Source organism: Pteropus vampyrus, unplaced genomic scaffold, assembly GCF_000151845.1.
Source record: "Pteropus vampyrus isolate Shadow unplaced genomic scaffold, Pvam_2.0 Scaffold814, whole genome shotgun sequence".
Classification (NCBI taxonomy): Eukaryota; Metazoa; Chordata; class Mammalia; order Chiroptera; family Pteropodidae; genus Pteropus; species Pteropus vampyrus.
In genome coordinates, this window is record NW_011889595.1 from 160,799 (window position 1) to 178,666 (window position 17,868).

A 17,868-nucleotide genomic window follows, 5' to 3' on the forward strand; every position below is an offset into this window, starting at 1 on the left:
TTACATCATGATGTAATAAAAAATCAGCATAAGAATAAGTTTCAGTTACCAGTTCAAAGCTCATATCATTCCACAGATATTTAGCCTTTACATTTTGATTCCCAATAATCACCCCATTTATAGTATAACTGACAAACGACTCTTTTTTTTACTAATTTCAGGTAAAGATATCCTACCTTTCAGATGGTTTAGATTCTGACAGCTAAGCATCCATTCTCCAGGGTTCTGGGCCACCATAAAAGCATCAAAAAGGGTAGCGGGAAAGAGATTGATTGTATCAATACGGTAGTTCTTGTTAGTCAATGTTTGGCCATGGAAGTAAGCTGCGTGCACATCAATTTCATTACCCATACCAAAAATATACCATTTCACTCTGTCCTCTGCACACATGGAGAGTCCTGGGAGACTTCCAAAAGCATAACCATTCACGGCTGTAAGTCAAGAGTAGAGATTATGACTAATAAACATTGGTTCTTGGGATAGCTACTTCTACAGAAATAGGATCAATTTGGGATGAAAAATACCTGGCGCATATGCTGCTATTCATCTGTATCTCATACCCACCTCAGACATTACTAATCAATCACAGCACTCTTTAATTTTGGAGCTATATTTAGCCTCAGGACTTTTGTCAACACAATATTAGCAGATGAACACAATACTGAAGATGAAACCTATCTGTTCTTTTTGTGATACACCATACACATTGGTCTGTATGTGTGTGTATTTGTAAATATAAATCTGTGCATGTGTATAAAACACACATATATAATGAATAGAAAAAGACAAAAGGTTATTTAGTAATTCGTTGTTAATTATGGTAGTATGGATAATTTCAATATTTTCTTTTTGCTTATCAGAATTTTTTAAATTTTCTACAGTGAATATGAATTGCTTTTGTAATTTAAAAAAAGGCAATTAAAAAAAAAAGATTGGAAGATAAAATTAGAGGAGATATGGAGAAAAGAAGAAATGCAGGGGAAGAACAATAGGGACCAGAGACCAGAGCTACAAAGACCTAAAAGTTCAAAAGCAGGTGGCTTGAGACCCTTCGAAGATATTTAAGGTCTCTGCTCAAACTCAGTGGTCCTAGTCATAAGGTGGAAATTGGTTCTGAGAAGCGCTGTGTAAGCAACAGAGGCAACCAAGGTACTGTTAGGTAGTTAAGTAGTCATGAATGTCAGGAACAAAGGCCCAGCTCTGTAACCATAGAAAACTCCCTTAAGGACCTCCCAGAAACACTCATTTTATGATTATGAATTACATATACATCCTAAGGCACAAAGGCTGTAAAAGCTGCTAGCTTAAACCAGTCACAAATGTGTGTGCAGAAAGTACTACCCTAACCTCTTGTAACCTCAGCCTCATTGTACTATCATGTACTATCATTGTACATATGCCTGGAAGTTCATGAATCTAATTATTGCATACTGAATTCTAAGTAAGCGCATGTGTACTGAGCAAAAGGTTATATAGCAGCCAACCGTCTGTCAAGGTGACCTCACATGATGATCATCTAGTACCACCCTTGTAAGGTCCCATCACAGCCCAAATATAAACAAACCTTCCCACTTCTGCTCTATTACAGCTCTTCACTGAAACTCACCCCTCCTTTGGAGCATACTCTATCTTTTGTTTTTCACCTCCCAAATTCCACAGGGCTGCCACCTTTCTTGGCATAGCCTGTCTTCTTCTGAAAATGTACTTTCAATAAATCTTATTTTTCCTAAATCTTGCTGACCTGTAATTCTTTACTGAGTCAGCAGAAAAGAAACAAGGACCCCCTCCATGCCGCTGGAGTGACACCAGATTTCACATCACTCCCTGCAGTAACAGTACCAAACCAGAACTATCCACATTGGAATTTTGAGTAACTTTTTCTAACATCAATTTTTGTTGATATATGAAAGAGTCAGGATTAAAGTCTAACATCTATTTTTGATGATATATAACAGAGGCAGGATTAAAGTATGAAAAGAGGATCTTCCAGCCTGAATAAGCAAAAGTTGGGGAAAAAGTCTGTACTTTCTTAATAAGTTTAGTTTTCTGCTTTGATAACACAGTTATTTTTGTATCCTCAGTTCCTTAGTAAAGGTTATTTTGAAAAAGTAAAACACAAGCAAACAAAAATCTATAGTTATCAATCTAGCTAGTGTTACTGGATTTAATTTCTTATGGATTTAAGTGATAGAAACTCTTACTAAGTTCATTATTTGATCTCTGAGAATTAAGGAGAAGCCTAGGCAGTAAAGAAAGCATTTCTAGAAAAAAATAAAATGAACTACAATAGAGTAAAAAATAATTCAAAGTGCAGAGGGATAATGTATATCCAAAAGAAATACCTTTTAGAACTATTTTCCTAAATACAGCTTGATGTTTTACGATATAAACATAATTCTAAGCATGTAGTTTAATAATTTTAGGTTGCCTCAAATAATTTTTATAATAAGTTTGGAGGATAAATAAATATAAAAATATACAAATACATCGAACCATAACTGATGATGTTTTATCCTTATTAGTTTGGGAGCAATTTGGTGAATCGGGCTTAGAGTTTTAATCTGACTTGTTTAACTAAATATGAAGTTGTATGTCCAATATGCTTTGTTATCAGAGCCACAGATTATAAACTACTTATTCATATGATGGAATAAACCTAGCAGAATTAAGGGACCAAGAAAAATAAGATAAAGTTAATATGTCTTCGATAATCTTACAATACATCTTGTTACTCTCCTGAAAGTCTTCGTCATCTTTATCAGCTTTCTCTGGTTCAGAGCAGTAGGTTTTAATGTTGTCATCTAGGTACCAGCTGAAATTTTCATCCACCACAGAAAACATCACCACAAATTCTTGGTCAATATTTTTTTCTTTTTCTTCCTCCAGGGAACCTGAAATGAAAAGTACTATTTTAGTTGAACTTAATCTTTAGTAGAACTTAATAATTTTAACATATTATTTATAGTTTTAAAAAATTTTAGTATTTATTGTCCTAATAAACCACAAATCTGGACTAGTCACTCCTGTTTTACAGATGTAGTAATACTTAGGAGTTCTATGTTCAGTATTCCGGGTGTGGCAGACACTCATATATTTGGATATTCACTGACCACATAACTATTAAATACTTTTTGGCAAATGAGAAGGTTGGAATTCAAAGTTGTGTATACATCTTTTGGTGCATATACCACAATCTGAGACAACAAGTCTTTGCAGGTAACTAATGATTGTTCAAGTAAGAATTAGATTTCAAGCTCTTGAGCGATGTTGTCTTTTTCATGATGGAAAGTGATGCTATAATATTATATTTACCAACACAAAACAGATAACCACAGATATATCACAATGGACCACCACAAGGAAATCACAATTGGTAAAGTCATATACTTTATCTCACTCTTTAACACCACTGTAAAATATGATACAGTAAACCTGTCCTCAAAGAGAGCATATTTCTTGCAGCTTCCTGCCCTGCTCTTTCTTTCATTTTTTTTCTAGATTCATTACTTCTCTACCTTATCTACTCAATCACAACACAGAAGACTCAACTTATATGTAAAAAAAAAAAAACAAACACAAAAAAGAAACAAAAAAAACTGCCCTGTCTTTTGTCTTTCAGTCATAAATTGGGAGTAATGTACCTTTTTTACAGAATATTAAAGGTCCAATGAGTCCTGAGGCAATATCTCTTGGAGCATCAATGTGGGAGTGGTAAATCCTGGTCACACAATTGCCATCTTCTTCACCAGGACTTTGTTCTTGGCTGGCATGCAATACATATGTATACTGATCACCTGGATATACTTTATCATCTGCTTTATGAAAATCTGTGGTGTTATCAGGGTAGATGGCCCCTAGGAATCAACATGCAATGAAATTGCAATTGAATGTGTTTGAACTTAAATTTAAAAAATAAATGTTTATTAATTAATTCAGTAAATATTTATTCAACATCTAGTATATGCCCCTTTGAGGATACAGTGATATACTATTTGAACACAGAGGAATGAGCGGTTAATTGCTAGAGGATCTGGAATCTTCACAGAAAATTTTGTCATTATTTTTCATACTTGACTGAGTCTTCAGGGGGCATTAATAGATATGTCAGGAGCATAGTAACTTTGGGCTTGTAATTTAAAGAACCATTTTTGCCCTGAGATCATGGTATGGAAATGTGAACAAAACGGTTCTCCTCTCCTATAATTTGAAACTTTTTATATAATATCAGATTTTTGCCTGTGAAGTAAGCATGGAATTTTTTATCTTTTACTTTTAATTTTGTGAATTTGCAAACATATGCAAATTTGAGAGAATAATGTGATGAACCTCCATGTACCCATCAACCCAACTTTACCAATGACTAACTCAAGACTAATTTTGCTTCGTCTATACCCTACCCACTTTTATCTCCATCACCATCTAATTATTTTAAAGCAAATCCCAGGTATTATGTCATTTGGTTTATAAATACTCAAGTATGTATCTCTAAAAGGTAAGAACTATTTTTTTTCTTTTAACATAGCTACAATGCAATTATCATACCTTAAAAATGACTAATATCCTAATGTGCCATGAAATTTTAAAAAAAGAAATAAGATGGTAGTCAACCTCTATGCTATTACATAATTGTTGGGTTCAGAAAAAAGAAACAAAAATATGTGGTTAAAACATTCACCTTTTAAAACGAAAACTCTTTAAAAAAGAAGACAATTATTTAGACTAATTTAAACTTAATTTTCAGACTTGCTCCTTATAATTTTAATGAACTGTATAATGCCCAGTATTTTTGCTTATGATAATAGCTGACATTCATGGAGATATGACTATATACTATCATTGTCCCTATTTTATATATGAGGGAACTAAAGCACAGAGAATTTAAGGAACTTGCCCAGAGTCATTCAGACAGTAAAAGGCAAAATTGTACTGGAAATTTGTTCTATTAATTTTGGAGCCCTTGCACTTACCTACAACAAAACATGGACTCTTTTCATCATCATTATCATCAGCAAGTACTAAGAATGAGATAACAGTCACTAAAACTAATCTTTTTTCTTCCTGTACCATCTTTAAGGCTTCTAGGTCCTACATTCAAATGACCTTTTTATTAATTGTGTCTCAGAGGTGATGAGTCATCCACTCACGTGTACCATTTGATTGATGTATATGAGAGTACCCATGCTACCTTAGCTGGGATAGTTTATCCAAAGTTAAGATGAAAGGTGACAATGGCCACAATATGTTTACATGCAGGAACTTCAAAGATAAGACAACCCTGTCTTGAGTCCTGTTTCTTTCTTCTGAATTTTTGCCTCTTCTAGACCTGTGCACTCACTATTTATTTTTCTAATTCTGACTATTTGGCTGGAAAGAAGTTGGGCACTGAGAAGAAAGTCTCAGCTCTCACTGCCTGTCACTATATGTGTCCACCCAGAAATCCTATCACAGTCACACTTCACACAAACAAGTGCAACCAAGAAAAACACAGCGTTATTAAGATGAAACAGAATACTTATTTATAAAATAGTTTAGAGCTGAACAGCATAGGTCTTATCTGAGAATGGAGTCCATTATCTTAGAACTTAAAAAGGGCTCCTATTGAAAAGAGGAAATTACAGCTAGAGTAGGAGCTGAACTTACCCTCATTTTCCTTATAGTAAGTTATCCCATGTGAATGAAAAGTGTAGGGCCTAGAGGCAAAGTTTTTTAAATGTACATAAATTTTATCTCCAGTTTCTGCTTTGATAATAGGTCCTAAAAACCCCAGCCAGACAGGTTTTTCTACAGTGGTCTCAAAGGTGTCATCTGTATACTGAAGATAAAGGGCCTTCTTATATAATCTTCCAATTCTATTGGGACCATTTTGAAGATAGATATTGGAATGTTCCCTGAAAAGAAAAAAAAAGACAACTCTATCAGAAGCCATCATTTCTGGGGATAACATTATAATTAAAGAGAAATTAATGACCATATCACATTAAATGTTTGTTTCTTGTTGTAGGGATGCCTCCAAAAAATAAAGAGGAGAGCTTGCACTTAGCCCTGTTAATTTGATTATGTAAGGTGTCTCACATCATGTATGTGGCAGAGAGCCATCTGTAAAGGTACTATAAAAATACTTACAGGAGTATTTTCTACAAGATTTTTATATTAAAACATGAGATACTGAGGAATAGAAGAATAGAATATAAAATTAAAGTGAAATATTAAGATAAAGCAGTTGAAACTTAACACATTTCTCACCTATGGTGTACCTCTTTCAGCTATTGGGAAATTTGAGTTTATAAGCAATCAATCTGGATATTTGAGACATAAAAGTGTGTGTGTATGTGTGTGTGTGTTTTCCTAAATAAAGTCAAATTAAGGATGCTAAACTAATTTTATCATTTTTAGTAGCACTAAATCAAGGTTGGAATTGATGCATGCAATGTGTGTGGGTTTTTAAATTACCTTGGGGTTCAAATTACCCTTGTGTTTTTTTAATCTCTTGCTGCCAAGAATACTGAACATTGAATGTTTATATTCTGATTAGTAGCTGATTAAAAGTTGCTTAAACTTCCCTTAAAATATCAGCAAAGTAAACAGTAGCCAGGAAAAAAAAAATAAAGGAAAAGAAAGAAAGTGAGCTTGGTATTCAAACATTTGCAGATTCTTTGTTATTGTCCTTAACAGAAGCCTGGACAGCTTAGTGGGATCTGTGGGTGATGCCATCTAGTGGTTTTGGAGAACCCCCTTAAAATTTGTACTTTGACAAGCCCCTTCACAACCAAGCAACTGAGTTCTCCTCCACTAGAATAAAAAATGCTAACACTCAGGCTGATGATCTAGGGGTGTGTGTGTGTGTGTGTGTGTGTGTGTGTGTGTGTGTGTGTGTGTGTGTGTGTTGCTTACTTTCGTCTCATTGAGGTTTAATGCCTTACCATTCATTTGTCACTCAACTCCCGTGGGGCCCAAATAATCTGATGAAGAAATAAACATCATCTTGTTTCCTCAGCTGTAAGCTCTTCGGAAAGAGTGAGAAATATTTTTCCTTCCTTTTTTCAGGACAAGAGTAGGGCTTGTCTGAGAGCTCTGGACTTCCTTTGCTGCAGTTTAGACCTACCTTTTAAAAAACTAGGGCTCTAGCTTACACTTTAAGTTTTAACGTGCATGGGAATCTACTGAGGATCACGATAAAATGCAAGTTACTGGGCCCCAGCCCCACTGGTTATGAGTCTGTGTGTCTGGAGTGGGGTATGGATATTTTAATTTACTAAGAACCCCCACTCCCCTCTAATGCTGTACTGGGCTCCTGGGCAGCCTGCGTAGGGGAGGCTTGGAGGTGAAGGGGAAGAGAGCTGCCCAGTCCCAAAGGCTGTGAGATTCCTGGAGACCGTAAGACAGAAAGGTGGCAGGGTCTGTTTCTAGACCATAGCTGGTAGTGGTCAGGCTTCTGCTGGTGTAGTTGCATTGGGGCATTAGATTAAGCCTGCATGCTAGAGCCAAGGGACATAGCCATTTGGCATCAGTCCTGGAGGCTGAGTTTGGACAGCAGGAGCAGTGTTGAAAATAGCAGAGTCATCGTGCTCTGGATAGAGCAGGGGGCTTCAACAATGAGCATTTCATAGTTTTTACCATATACCAAATAGCCCAGTTTTCCTGGATTGTGTAAACCACAGGATTCTTAAATTGTTCATTTAAAAATGAATGAGATGGGGTTCCCTTCCCCCATCCTGATGGGAGGAAGGCCAAGCAGGAAGTTAGAAAAATAAAGAAGTGACATCTTTTGTACCTAGTATGAGGTGGCAAATCCATGCTTATGACTTTCTTTCTATTTGTTTTCATTTTCTAATTGTTGCAGTTTCCATTTCATTAGAACAAAACAGAAAAAAAAAATTCAGGAAGGCTCAGAGACTTCAAGGACATGAAAATACATGAAAAAACAGCAGGACAGTGGTGTGAATTCTTTCCCCAAAACTGCAGCTTTAATATGGACGAGAGCAATATTAATGAACAGATGTTTTAACAACAGCAAAATTCTGAGGCACTGAAGATCACTGAGATAAAAGTCTGATTCATTTACTTCACTGATGAAAGGTCAGCAAGAGGACAGTTTCAGTCAGGCACACAGTTGCAGCTGCAGAGCTTAAAGTGCAAAGGTGAAGCCCTCCCTGGTTCCATCAGAAGAAAACCTGAATCAGTCAATCTCACAAGACCCGTCTGAACCCCAGGGTAAATTTTTTCCAGTATCTGTACACACTCCTACTGCTGGCAGATCAGTCCCCATTATATGTAGAGATTCAGATTCTAATCTCTGTTGTACCATGCTCTGTTGATACACATCTTACATAAAGCCAAAGTTTAAAAATAGCTCCCATATTCTTAAGGCTTCATTTGAATACAGGGTGTATTTATATTTTTTGAATGTGACTCTGAAGCACTTAGCACTACTTCATATCTTATTTCAATAGTAGCAGGCTTTGTCAAAATACTTTCATTGTATTGAAATTCTCCTGTATTAATCATATTCTAAAATAGGAGGAGCATTACCTAAGCTTCAGGATTTATTTTTTTGTATACAATAATTTTGGGCAAGTAAAAATTACTTTTAAAATAGTTGATCTGAAGTTATAATATATTCAGGGTTTTTAACATTTGGAATTCCTTTTATATACATAACAGCATATAAAATATATTTTGCATCTTGTCTTTTTTGGTGAAACAAAATTAAGTCTTAACCAAATTAAGAAATATTTTACATCATGTGATACTTTGGGGGAGGTCTATTTGCTTATGTTCTGTCTCCAAAGGAACATCAAAGGCTCATTAGGGGATGTCTATTTAACTTCAAGAGCACAGCTTGGGGACAAAGGGTCAGTTACTGGAAGCTCGTAGGAAATTTGCCAGTCAGATATTCTGTCAAAAGAATATATTATAGTTGTTCTTTGAACCAAATAATTCATATTAATTGTAGTTCTTCCTGTTGACAATTCTGACATGCTTTTTTTCTGCTTATTAGAGTAGATCTGTCCCCTTCACATCTTTTCTTTTTAGTACTCAGTTCCTGTAGCCAACTCCTATAATTTCTGGTAGATTCAGACCCAAAAGCAAGTTTTTAATTGTAGGGGAATTAAAAAAAAATTATACTGCCTTAGTAACATAATAATAATGTTACCCCATTCCATAAATCCAGAATGTACTCAGTTTATGTTTAGACATGGTTACTAAAATGTGGGTAATATATGAGAAAAGTTTGTGGATTCTTAGTTTCATTAACTGAGACATAATATATTAGTTTTCCATTGCTGCATAACAAATTATCACATAGCATCTTAAAATAACATCCATTTATTATTTCACAGTTCTGTGGGTCAGAAGTCTGTCACAACATGACTGAGTTCTCTGTTCAGGCTATCACAAGATGATGGTTGGGCTGGGTGCTTTTCTGGGCTCTCTGTGGAAAAATCCACTGCCAGGCTCATCCTTGTTGTTGGCAGAATTCAGTTCATCATGTTTGTAGGACTGAAATTCCTGTTTCCTTGCTGGCTGTCAGTCAAGGACCTCTCTCCCATTTCCTTAAAGCCACCCGTAAGTCTTCTCAAGTGTCTCCTTCCATCTTCAAGTCAGCAACAGTTTGTTGAATCCTCCTCAAATCTCTTTGAATCTCTCTGACTTCTTTCACTAGAAATTTTTCTGCTTTAGATTAGGCCCACTTAGATCATCTTCCTATTTTACAGTCAATTGTGCCATTGAATATAATGCAAACCATGAGAGTAATATCATATTCTGGAGATTTAGGATAGGACATCTTTGAAGGTCATTTTAAAAATTCTTCCTACTACACATAGGAGCCAAAAGGAAAACTGTCAAAAATTAGCTGCTAGGCAAAGACTCAACTTAGGTTTACATAGCACAAGCAAGTAGATTATAAGCCTGGCTTCACTAGCACAGCATGAATAGAGTATCTAGTTGTCAGTCTTCTTTTGGATCTGTTCTCAGAGAAAGTAGCAACTGTGATAATAAATCATAGATCTTGAAAAGTATGAAATGTTATAGCTGCCTTATGAGCTCCTTCACACAGGCATCCTGTATGAAGTGTTTGAATCGTACTAGCTGGTACTTGCTATTTTTATTTGGCAATCTTGGAGTACAAGTCATCATAACTGACTTTTCCATATTATTTTAGCTATAATTGTACCTCTTTAAGAATCATATGAATATTTAAGAGCATTTTCAAAGGGGTAAAATGAATGCCTTCAGTGCAAATTTTTTATTTAAAAAGATTTTGTTTGCTTAAACAGGGGACACTGAAAAAAATTTTCAACTTTTTTTCTGATAATAATAGTAAATGTTAAATTAACATTTGCTGAATACTTTTGGTATTCTGATCACTCCATATCATAATTATAATACTTATCATTATATCATATGGTGAAATATTCTTAGTTTGTTTTTTATTCCTTTGGCCAAAATTTGAGCTGCCATTTCTTCTTGGTCATTGGTTCTGCTTATAATGACATCTTCACTATACCATTTCTGATTCAGTTCTCAAAACTATGATGGGCTGAAAAACTAGGTAACAAAGTAAGAACTGCATGTTAAATAAGAGTCATCAAGTGTGAGCAAGAGCCTACAAAGCCAGTGTAAAAGTGTTTTGTTAATGGCTATTCTTGTGCTTAAAGAATTTTTAACTTACTTCTAGCTTCCTATATATAAGTCACCAGGAAAAAAATCAACCTGAAGATAACAAGAGTATTATTTGTTGCTATTATATAGCCAATAAATGCCATAAAAAATTAATGCCTATTATAGACCCAGAACACACTGCTGTGTTTGCTAATTATTTCTTATATGTATGTCTCTTATTATTATTTAAATACAAATAGTTTAAGAAAAGAAAATTATACTTTATAAAATCTTTATTTTTTGATTTATTGAAGTGACAGATAAGGCACTCACTTTAGTAAATGGCAGTACTAAATATAAGAAAATTACTTTCCATCTCATCCTATTAGAAATAAATATTATTGCTATTAATGCAAGAGGAGTAAATTATTTCTAGTAAAAAAAATCTATACATTGTTCTCTTTTAATACCTGCTAATGTTTTTAGTTTCACTAAATCTATTTAAACTGACTTCTTTTATTTAATTCTATTGTCTGATTTATTCTAGTGTGAATCTGTCCACATCAGGAGAAAGTGGAAAATTTTTACAACACAGCCTATAATTTCTTCTAGATTCCTAAATGCCTTTATTCATTCATTTTAATTTATTCACAAATATTTATTTAGTGTCTCCTATGTTCTAGGTATCAGTGACCAAGCAGTAAATGTAACAGATGGAGTTCCTGTTATATGCATATTTTCTTCTTCATAGTCTCATATCTTCAAGGTAAACATTAGTTTAAACCTAATCCTCTGCTTAATACCTATCTTGCACACTTCCAACCTTGTTTCTCAGCCTATCTATCTCCACTCCTTTTCAGCATTCGAAAAACTAGTACCAATTATATCTGGTGATAATTCCATCATCCTTTGCTGACTGGGTTACTGTTATGATCTAAATATATGTCTTCCCCCAAATTCACATATTGAAATCCTAACCTCTAATGTGATGATATTAGGAGATAGGGACTTTGGGTGGTGCTTGGGTAATAGGAAGGAGCCTTCATGAATGGGATTTAAGTACCTTATAAAAGAGGATCCAGATAGATCCTTAGCTTTTTTTACCATGTGCGGACACAGTGAAAAGGCTATGAACCAGAAAGAGGGCTTTCACTAGAACATGACCATGCTTGCACCTTGATCTTGGACTCCTCTGCTTCTAGAACTATGAGAAATAAATTTCTATTGTTGATAAGCTACTGGGTCTGTGGCATTTTGTTATAGCAGCCTTAACTGACTAAGACAGCTTGACATGCTGGTAATCAGAGACAAAGAGGGGAGAAAAAAAGTTGCTAACTAAACTCATCCGTTTAGAATAGTATTGGCAAAATGGCTGAAGTTCTAGTCAATATTCACTGTTTAGATGTAGAAAAAAAAAATCACAAGCAGAGTGAGCAGTTCCATCTAGAGTTTGCATGATGGTAGGCTGTTATTGAAGCCACGGAGATTATCAAACCAATGCTGCATAACCTCCCTAGCACTCCCTAGCACAGAAATGACACAAGAGTATTATAAAACAAAGGAATTATTTTCCCGCCCCACACCAAAAAATTCTTAGCAAATTCTCTCTCTCTTCTATTCTCTAATCTCTAGAATTTGAGACTTCTTTATTAAAGCATGCTCAGGGCAATGTCTTGTATTGAGTTTATGCCTAATAAAGCTGATTTGATTTTTGATCATGAATAATGGCAGAAGGTTGATGGCGGGGGAGCATGGAGTAGGACTTTTTTTTAATGTGTCTGGTTTCCCTATAAAAACTATATATAAAAATACTGAATCTATACAAAAGAATGATTTTGATGAAGCCATGAAAATATGTCATACTCCTAAGAAGAGAATACTAGCTCAAAACAAGGTTATAAAAAAAATAATTGCAAGATGTATTGGTTTTGTTTACAATTGGTTATTTTTAAGTCAGAAAATTTTCTTACTGTATATCATTAAATTAATAACTTAATTATGTAGTATTATAATCTGTGCATTTACTTTTACTGTAAAAAATTTCAAACATACATGAAATTAATAAGAATAGTATATACCCATCAACAGTCAACAATTATAATATTTGGCATACTTGTTTAGCTATTTTCAGAGATATAGTCTTAGCAGCTGATGGTCATTGGGCTCATTTGTGCTTTATCACCATTAAAATACATTTTTAAATGTAGTGAACATTGCCTTTGAATGCTAAATTTCACTTAGGTAGTAAATGTTTATTAACATTATTAAAAGTGAGGACCTCAGTATAGGTAAACTTCCATTACAAAAAACTTCAAGGAGAACTATACTTTTGTTTTCCTGTATAGTGACTATTGCTTGAAATAAGGGGCTTTCGATTGAAACATGAAAACATTGAACTTGCATAGAGTTTTTTGAGGGCCATCATAATAGATATCTGACATTTAGTAAATGGTACATGTATGATGTGCCAAGCACTATAATAGGAGCTTTACAAGAACCCATTCTTCAAACAACCTTATTAGATATTCTTATTATCTTCTACAGATTAGGATGCTGAGGCTGAGAGACATGAACTCAATTAAGTGCCCAGAGCCATCCAACAAGTATTAGGCATAGTCCTATTTGTGTAAATTATATTTAATTTCTATAAATGATGTTTTAAATTATTAAAGAATTTTATCCTTACCACTAATAATCAATAAATGGTACATAATAAGCATAACATTTTATACAGTCATTATTTAAATTTAAAAATATCTGCATAAACAGACAAAAGTACTAAAATAACAACCAGACGACGTAATAAGTAGCCCACACAGTTCCCCAGGACCAAGGGCATAGGAGCAGAGCAGCCTCTCAAAATAAAAAAAAGAACTCAGGAATTTAGAGATTTATTAAAGAGTCTTGAGTTTTAAGTCCACATTTTGCAGTTTCTGTATACAAAAAATGAAAGAAATATTTCATTCAACTAGCTTTATTTTTAAGATGATAATTCATAAATTTGTTCTATAAACAAAAAAAAAATAGTGACTTACGTGTCAACTGAAATAAGTTTCTTTTCCCCATTGTCAGAAGCATAGTTCCAAGTTGTTTCAATAATTCCAATATAATAATGCTTATCTTTTGCCCAGGCTGTAATATTATATAAAAACAGAAAAGTACCCAGTAACAAAATCTTCATTTTTTTTTTCTTGTTGGAGCCGAGAAGTGATGAACTGAATCAGAAGCAGGCAATTTCAAAAATAAGGCTTTCTTCCTTTATTTGCTTGATTGACACAACTTACTGTTGCATAAGAGTAAATTGTTTCGTTAAAGTAAATAACATTTTCCACTTCAGTTCAGTTCCCGTAAACCCAGGAAAAAAAATGGTTTTCCGTTGCCAAGCTTCCCTGATTACAAATAAAAAGTCAGCAGTTATTGCTGGAGGGATTAGAGTATAAGTAACTCTGTGCCTCTTCGTTCATTTTGTAAATTCCAGTAAAGCAGAGATCATCTCTAAATGCTTCTTTTTGTTCCTCCGACAATATGCCATAGTACAATGCCCTGCACACGGTGAACTTTTAACAAAATAGTTTAACAGATTATGCAAAGTAGATCAAAACATGCAGCTCTTTACTTTCGAAAAAATCTAACAATATTTCATTATAATTTTAAGATACGAAACATGATCTTGAGCATACCAAATTTAAGCACCCAAAACTAAAAATTTTATTTTGAAGAATTTATCTATTTTGTAAGCGTTGGACACATTTAAAGAAACTGTACCAGATAATTCTGTATTGCTATATGCAAATCACTAGGAGAACATAATAGAGGTTGATAATTCTCTTTTAATTATCAAAGAAATCAGACATAAATCAACCTGTCTTCAAAAGCAAAGGTTGATCTTAGTAAATATTAGAAAGTTTATTAAACTGAGATTCTGCTTTTTGATGTGGACATGAATTTTAGGGTAAAAGACTTTTTATTAAAACCATATCTTTAGTCATGACATATTTACCTAAAAATATAAAGTAATCTTTTTTTTTTTTTTGGTGGAAGAAAATCTTTATACTGATAGTGCACATTTTGTGCTAATATAATCTTTTTCTCTAGAATACCTTAATGCACTATTATTTGCCAAAAGTTTTTTATAGAAATAGATTTTTATTGGAGAAAGCACCCTAATGTTTGAACAATTTATTAATTTAATTAGTATTACTGAGGAAGCCCACTGTGCCCAGCCCTGTGCTAAGCACTGGAGATACAAAAGTGAATAGAAGACACAAATCTCTACCTGAATGAAATACCTAGTTTTAGCTGCAAGTGCTATGGAGAAAAATACAACAGGGAAGAAGAGTAATGAAAACAGCAGATAAAGATCAAAATCTGATGGCACCACTTGACCTCAGGCAGATACTTAACCCCAGCCTCAATTTCCTCATCTATAAGTGTCAGTCTCAGAGGGCTATTGTCCAGATTCATTGAAATAATCCATGTTAAGGTACATAGTAGAGATGCCCCTTTCAACAGCTAGTAATAATCTTAACTAATTGTCCTGATACAGAAAACTTAGTCGCAGGACCCAAGATGTCCCAAGACCTCCTTCTGGAGCCACCTCAAGTGATTGTGCCCTCTTGTCCACTGAAAGGACTTGAGTGGGGCCAAAATCTTGCCCAGACTCCAATAGCCAAACTCTGTGCCTGGCAAGGTGTTGTTCCTTTTAAAAGCTGGTCCACACCGAGAGGGCAGGATTCAACAATCCATCCTCTCGGGGGAATGTTTTCTAATTGACACAAAGCTGCCAAGTGAGCAGCACCTTTGGGGCATTTCCTTTCTCATTCTCTGCTCCATGCTCAAACTCAGCCCTGCAGGTTGAAAGGATGGTGATCAGAGCACAACAATTCTTGAAGTCACTTCTAAGAAATTCTACCCTAAAAACCTGTTCAGATAGTTACCGAGTGCTCCAGATTGTATATTTACAGCAGCCCCTGTACTGGTAGTGAAATAAAATGGTTAAACAGTAACACCCCTGACCAGCGCAAGTGAACATTTTATGGTGTTATGCAGGAAAAGTCATGAAGTCCATACTTCTGTCTTGTTTTGTGACAGTTACCCTTCCCATTAAAAAGCATGTAGCTGCTGTGTGGCAGGAAATAAGGAGAATGCTCTGAGCCTCAGGCCTGTCTAAATATAAGGGAGAGGCCAGAGAGGTCTAATGAGCAACCAGCCATTGACTGAGTCTTCCTAACAGCAATTCCAGAGTTGGTACCTAAAAGTGGATTTTGAATAATGTTGCTATTGAGAGTTTCTGCATTCAAAACATGCATCACAACCAGTACAGATTGAGGTGAGACAAGAAAGCAAGGGGCCCATCAGGAGAGGCTCAGCAGACTTAGAGCATTGAAAGAAATAGAAGAGAGGAATCTAGATTGGACCAAACAGCCTGTCCTCTTGGCTGAATCTGTCAGAAGGTCTTTACATCAGAATCCCAGGTATATCTTTAAAATTTGTCATAATTATTACATTCTCAAGTTAATTGTTTAGTAATCTAAGTTACATAGCACAAGTTTTGTTTTCCACAATTTCTCTTTTTGTCATCTTAAGGATTCCTGGACTGAGTGAATCTCATCTGCATTAAGATTTTGGGACTGATGATGGTTAAAATTAAGGATGCTTACAGAACTGCTTAGAGAATATTGCTTCAGCTCTATTTCTGCCTGGCAAGATGCAAACTCTCCTTACCTTTACTATGCCTGCTATACTCTCTAGTTTCTTATTGATTCATGAGAACTGACTTTTAACTTCTCCTCCATGGCATCAGAATTATTAAGAAACAAACCACCAAGGACAGTCTTTCACTTTGTGGCAGAGAGAGACACAAAATATAAAATAGCAGGTCATTTTGTCCATGACCAGCCAGACCATCACAATGCTATCTTTTCCACAGAATACTGTGTAACTCTTGAATTTTATTGGTGACTATGGTCACGTACAGAACTTTGATAATGAGTCCAATGACTTGACCTCGCACATTGCGAGCATGGCTGATCCTCTTCTCTGCTATTGGCCAGTTCATGACTATTTAGGGAATGATGACACAGATAGATTTTTGGCGGCTCCATCCACTTTGGCTGCCCATGAGTGGGTCAAGGCCCTGCTCATCATTTTCCTGGCATGTAAAAGGGTCATAGGGGAAGGGAGAAAGCCTAGTCTCTAATCTAGCAAAAGCCTTGACATCTACAGTATTATGGGAAAGGGGATTTTTTTTTAATGGAAGAAATTTCAATTACTCCATCCTTTTCGTCCTTTCATAACATTGAATGAAGTAGAAGTCAAACCATATGATTTATTAACAATGAAAGAGACACAATACTAAAATTATTTTTACAAAAGATTAAAGACTAACATTCACAAAGCTTGATTATGTAGAATTTCAGTGTATGACTTTCTTGAAGCATTTTCCTCCCTTGTCATTCCTAACTTCATTACCTCTCGCTTCTATACTGTTCTAGGGTAATAAAGGCTGCTAGTGTTTAACACTTTGATTTGTGCCCAGGTCTTAATTTCTAAAAGGTGACTAAGTCATGACATGAAGAGGCTAATGCCATTGCAAGAAAAGTTTGTTATCACTCACAGTTCCCCTAGAAAGCAACATACAGGTTGGGCCACATAAGGAAGCACCAGAGTTTTGTTTTGTTTTTGTTTTAGGAGGTCGAAGTAGGAGCCAGGGGAAAGTACAGGCCACAGCCTTTATTGGGGTTTCTGTGGGAAAGACAAAGCAGAGCTGAGTAAACAGCTTAGGACTGGCTGGTTTGAATAATTCCAGCAGGCTTTGGGACATAGAGATTGTCTCTAGTTGTCTGAAACGGCTTTGGTTGATTTAGGGCAGGGGAAATATTGGCTTGGTGTGTGAGAGTTAGACAAAGGAAGTGGTTGGGGATATGGATTCCGGAATTGGTTGTTTTGCATATGAAAGTAGCAAGTTGTTTACTATCTTCTAGGAATTAACTAGTTCCGGGAGGGGCAGTCTCTCCCCAATTGGTAAATGCGACTCCAAGATGTCAAAGTATCATAAAATATTAAAAATTAAAAACATGATTAATACATATTTCATATCAGAGTTATCTGTTTATGTGACTGTTTCCTCGATTAGACTGGGCCTCTATGGGGCCAATGACTATGTCTTGTTTTGTATTGACTCGCAGGCACTTAGCATAGTACTTGACACATAGTTTAATAAATACTGAAGGAATGAATAAATGTTAACTATAATAACAGTCA

General features: G+C 35.1%; 1 protein-coding gene across 3 annotated transcripts in view; it reads right to left on the minus strand.

Moving 5' to 3' along the window:
- Positions 1-13,996, minus strand: part of CP (ceruloplasmin) — a 56,816-nt gene extending 42,820 nt beyond the window's left edge. For all 3 annotated transcript variants that reach the window (XM_023526282.1, XM_023526281.1, XM_011385796.1), the window contains exons 1-5: positions 13,641-13,996; positions 5,641-5,888; positions 3,642-3,854; positions 2,718-2,891; positions 177-431 (exon numbers count right to left, since the gene is read on the minus strand). In XM_023526282.1, the coding sequence (XP_023382050.1) occupies positions 177-431; positions 2,718-2,891; positions 3,642-3,854; positions 5,641-5,888; positions 13,641-13,786 (1,036 nt within the window). In that variant the 5' untranslated portion in view covers positions 13,787-13,996. The remainder of the gene's footprint in view (positions 1-176; positions 432-2,717; positions 2,892-3,641; positions 3,855-5,640; positions 5,889-13,640) is intronic.
- Positions 13,997-17,868: the final 3,872 nt, after the last annotated feature.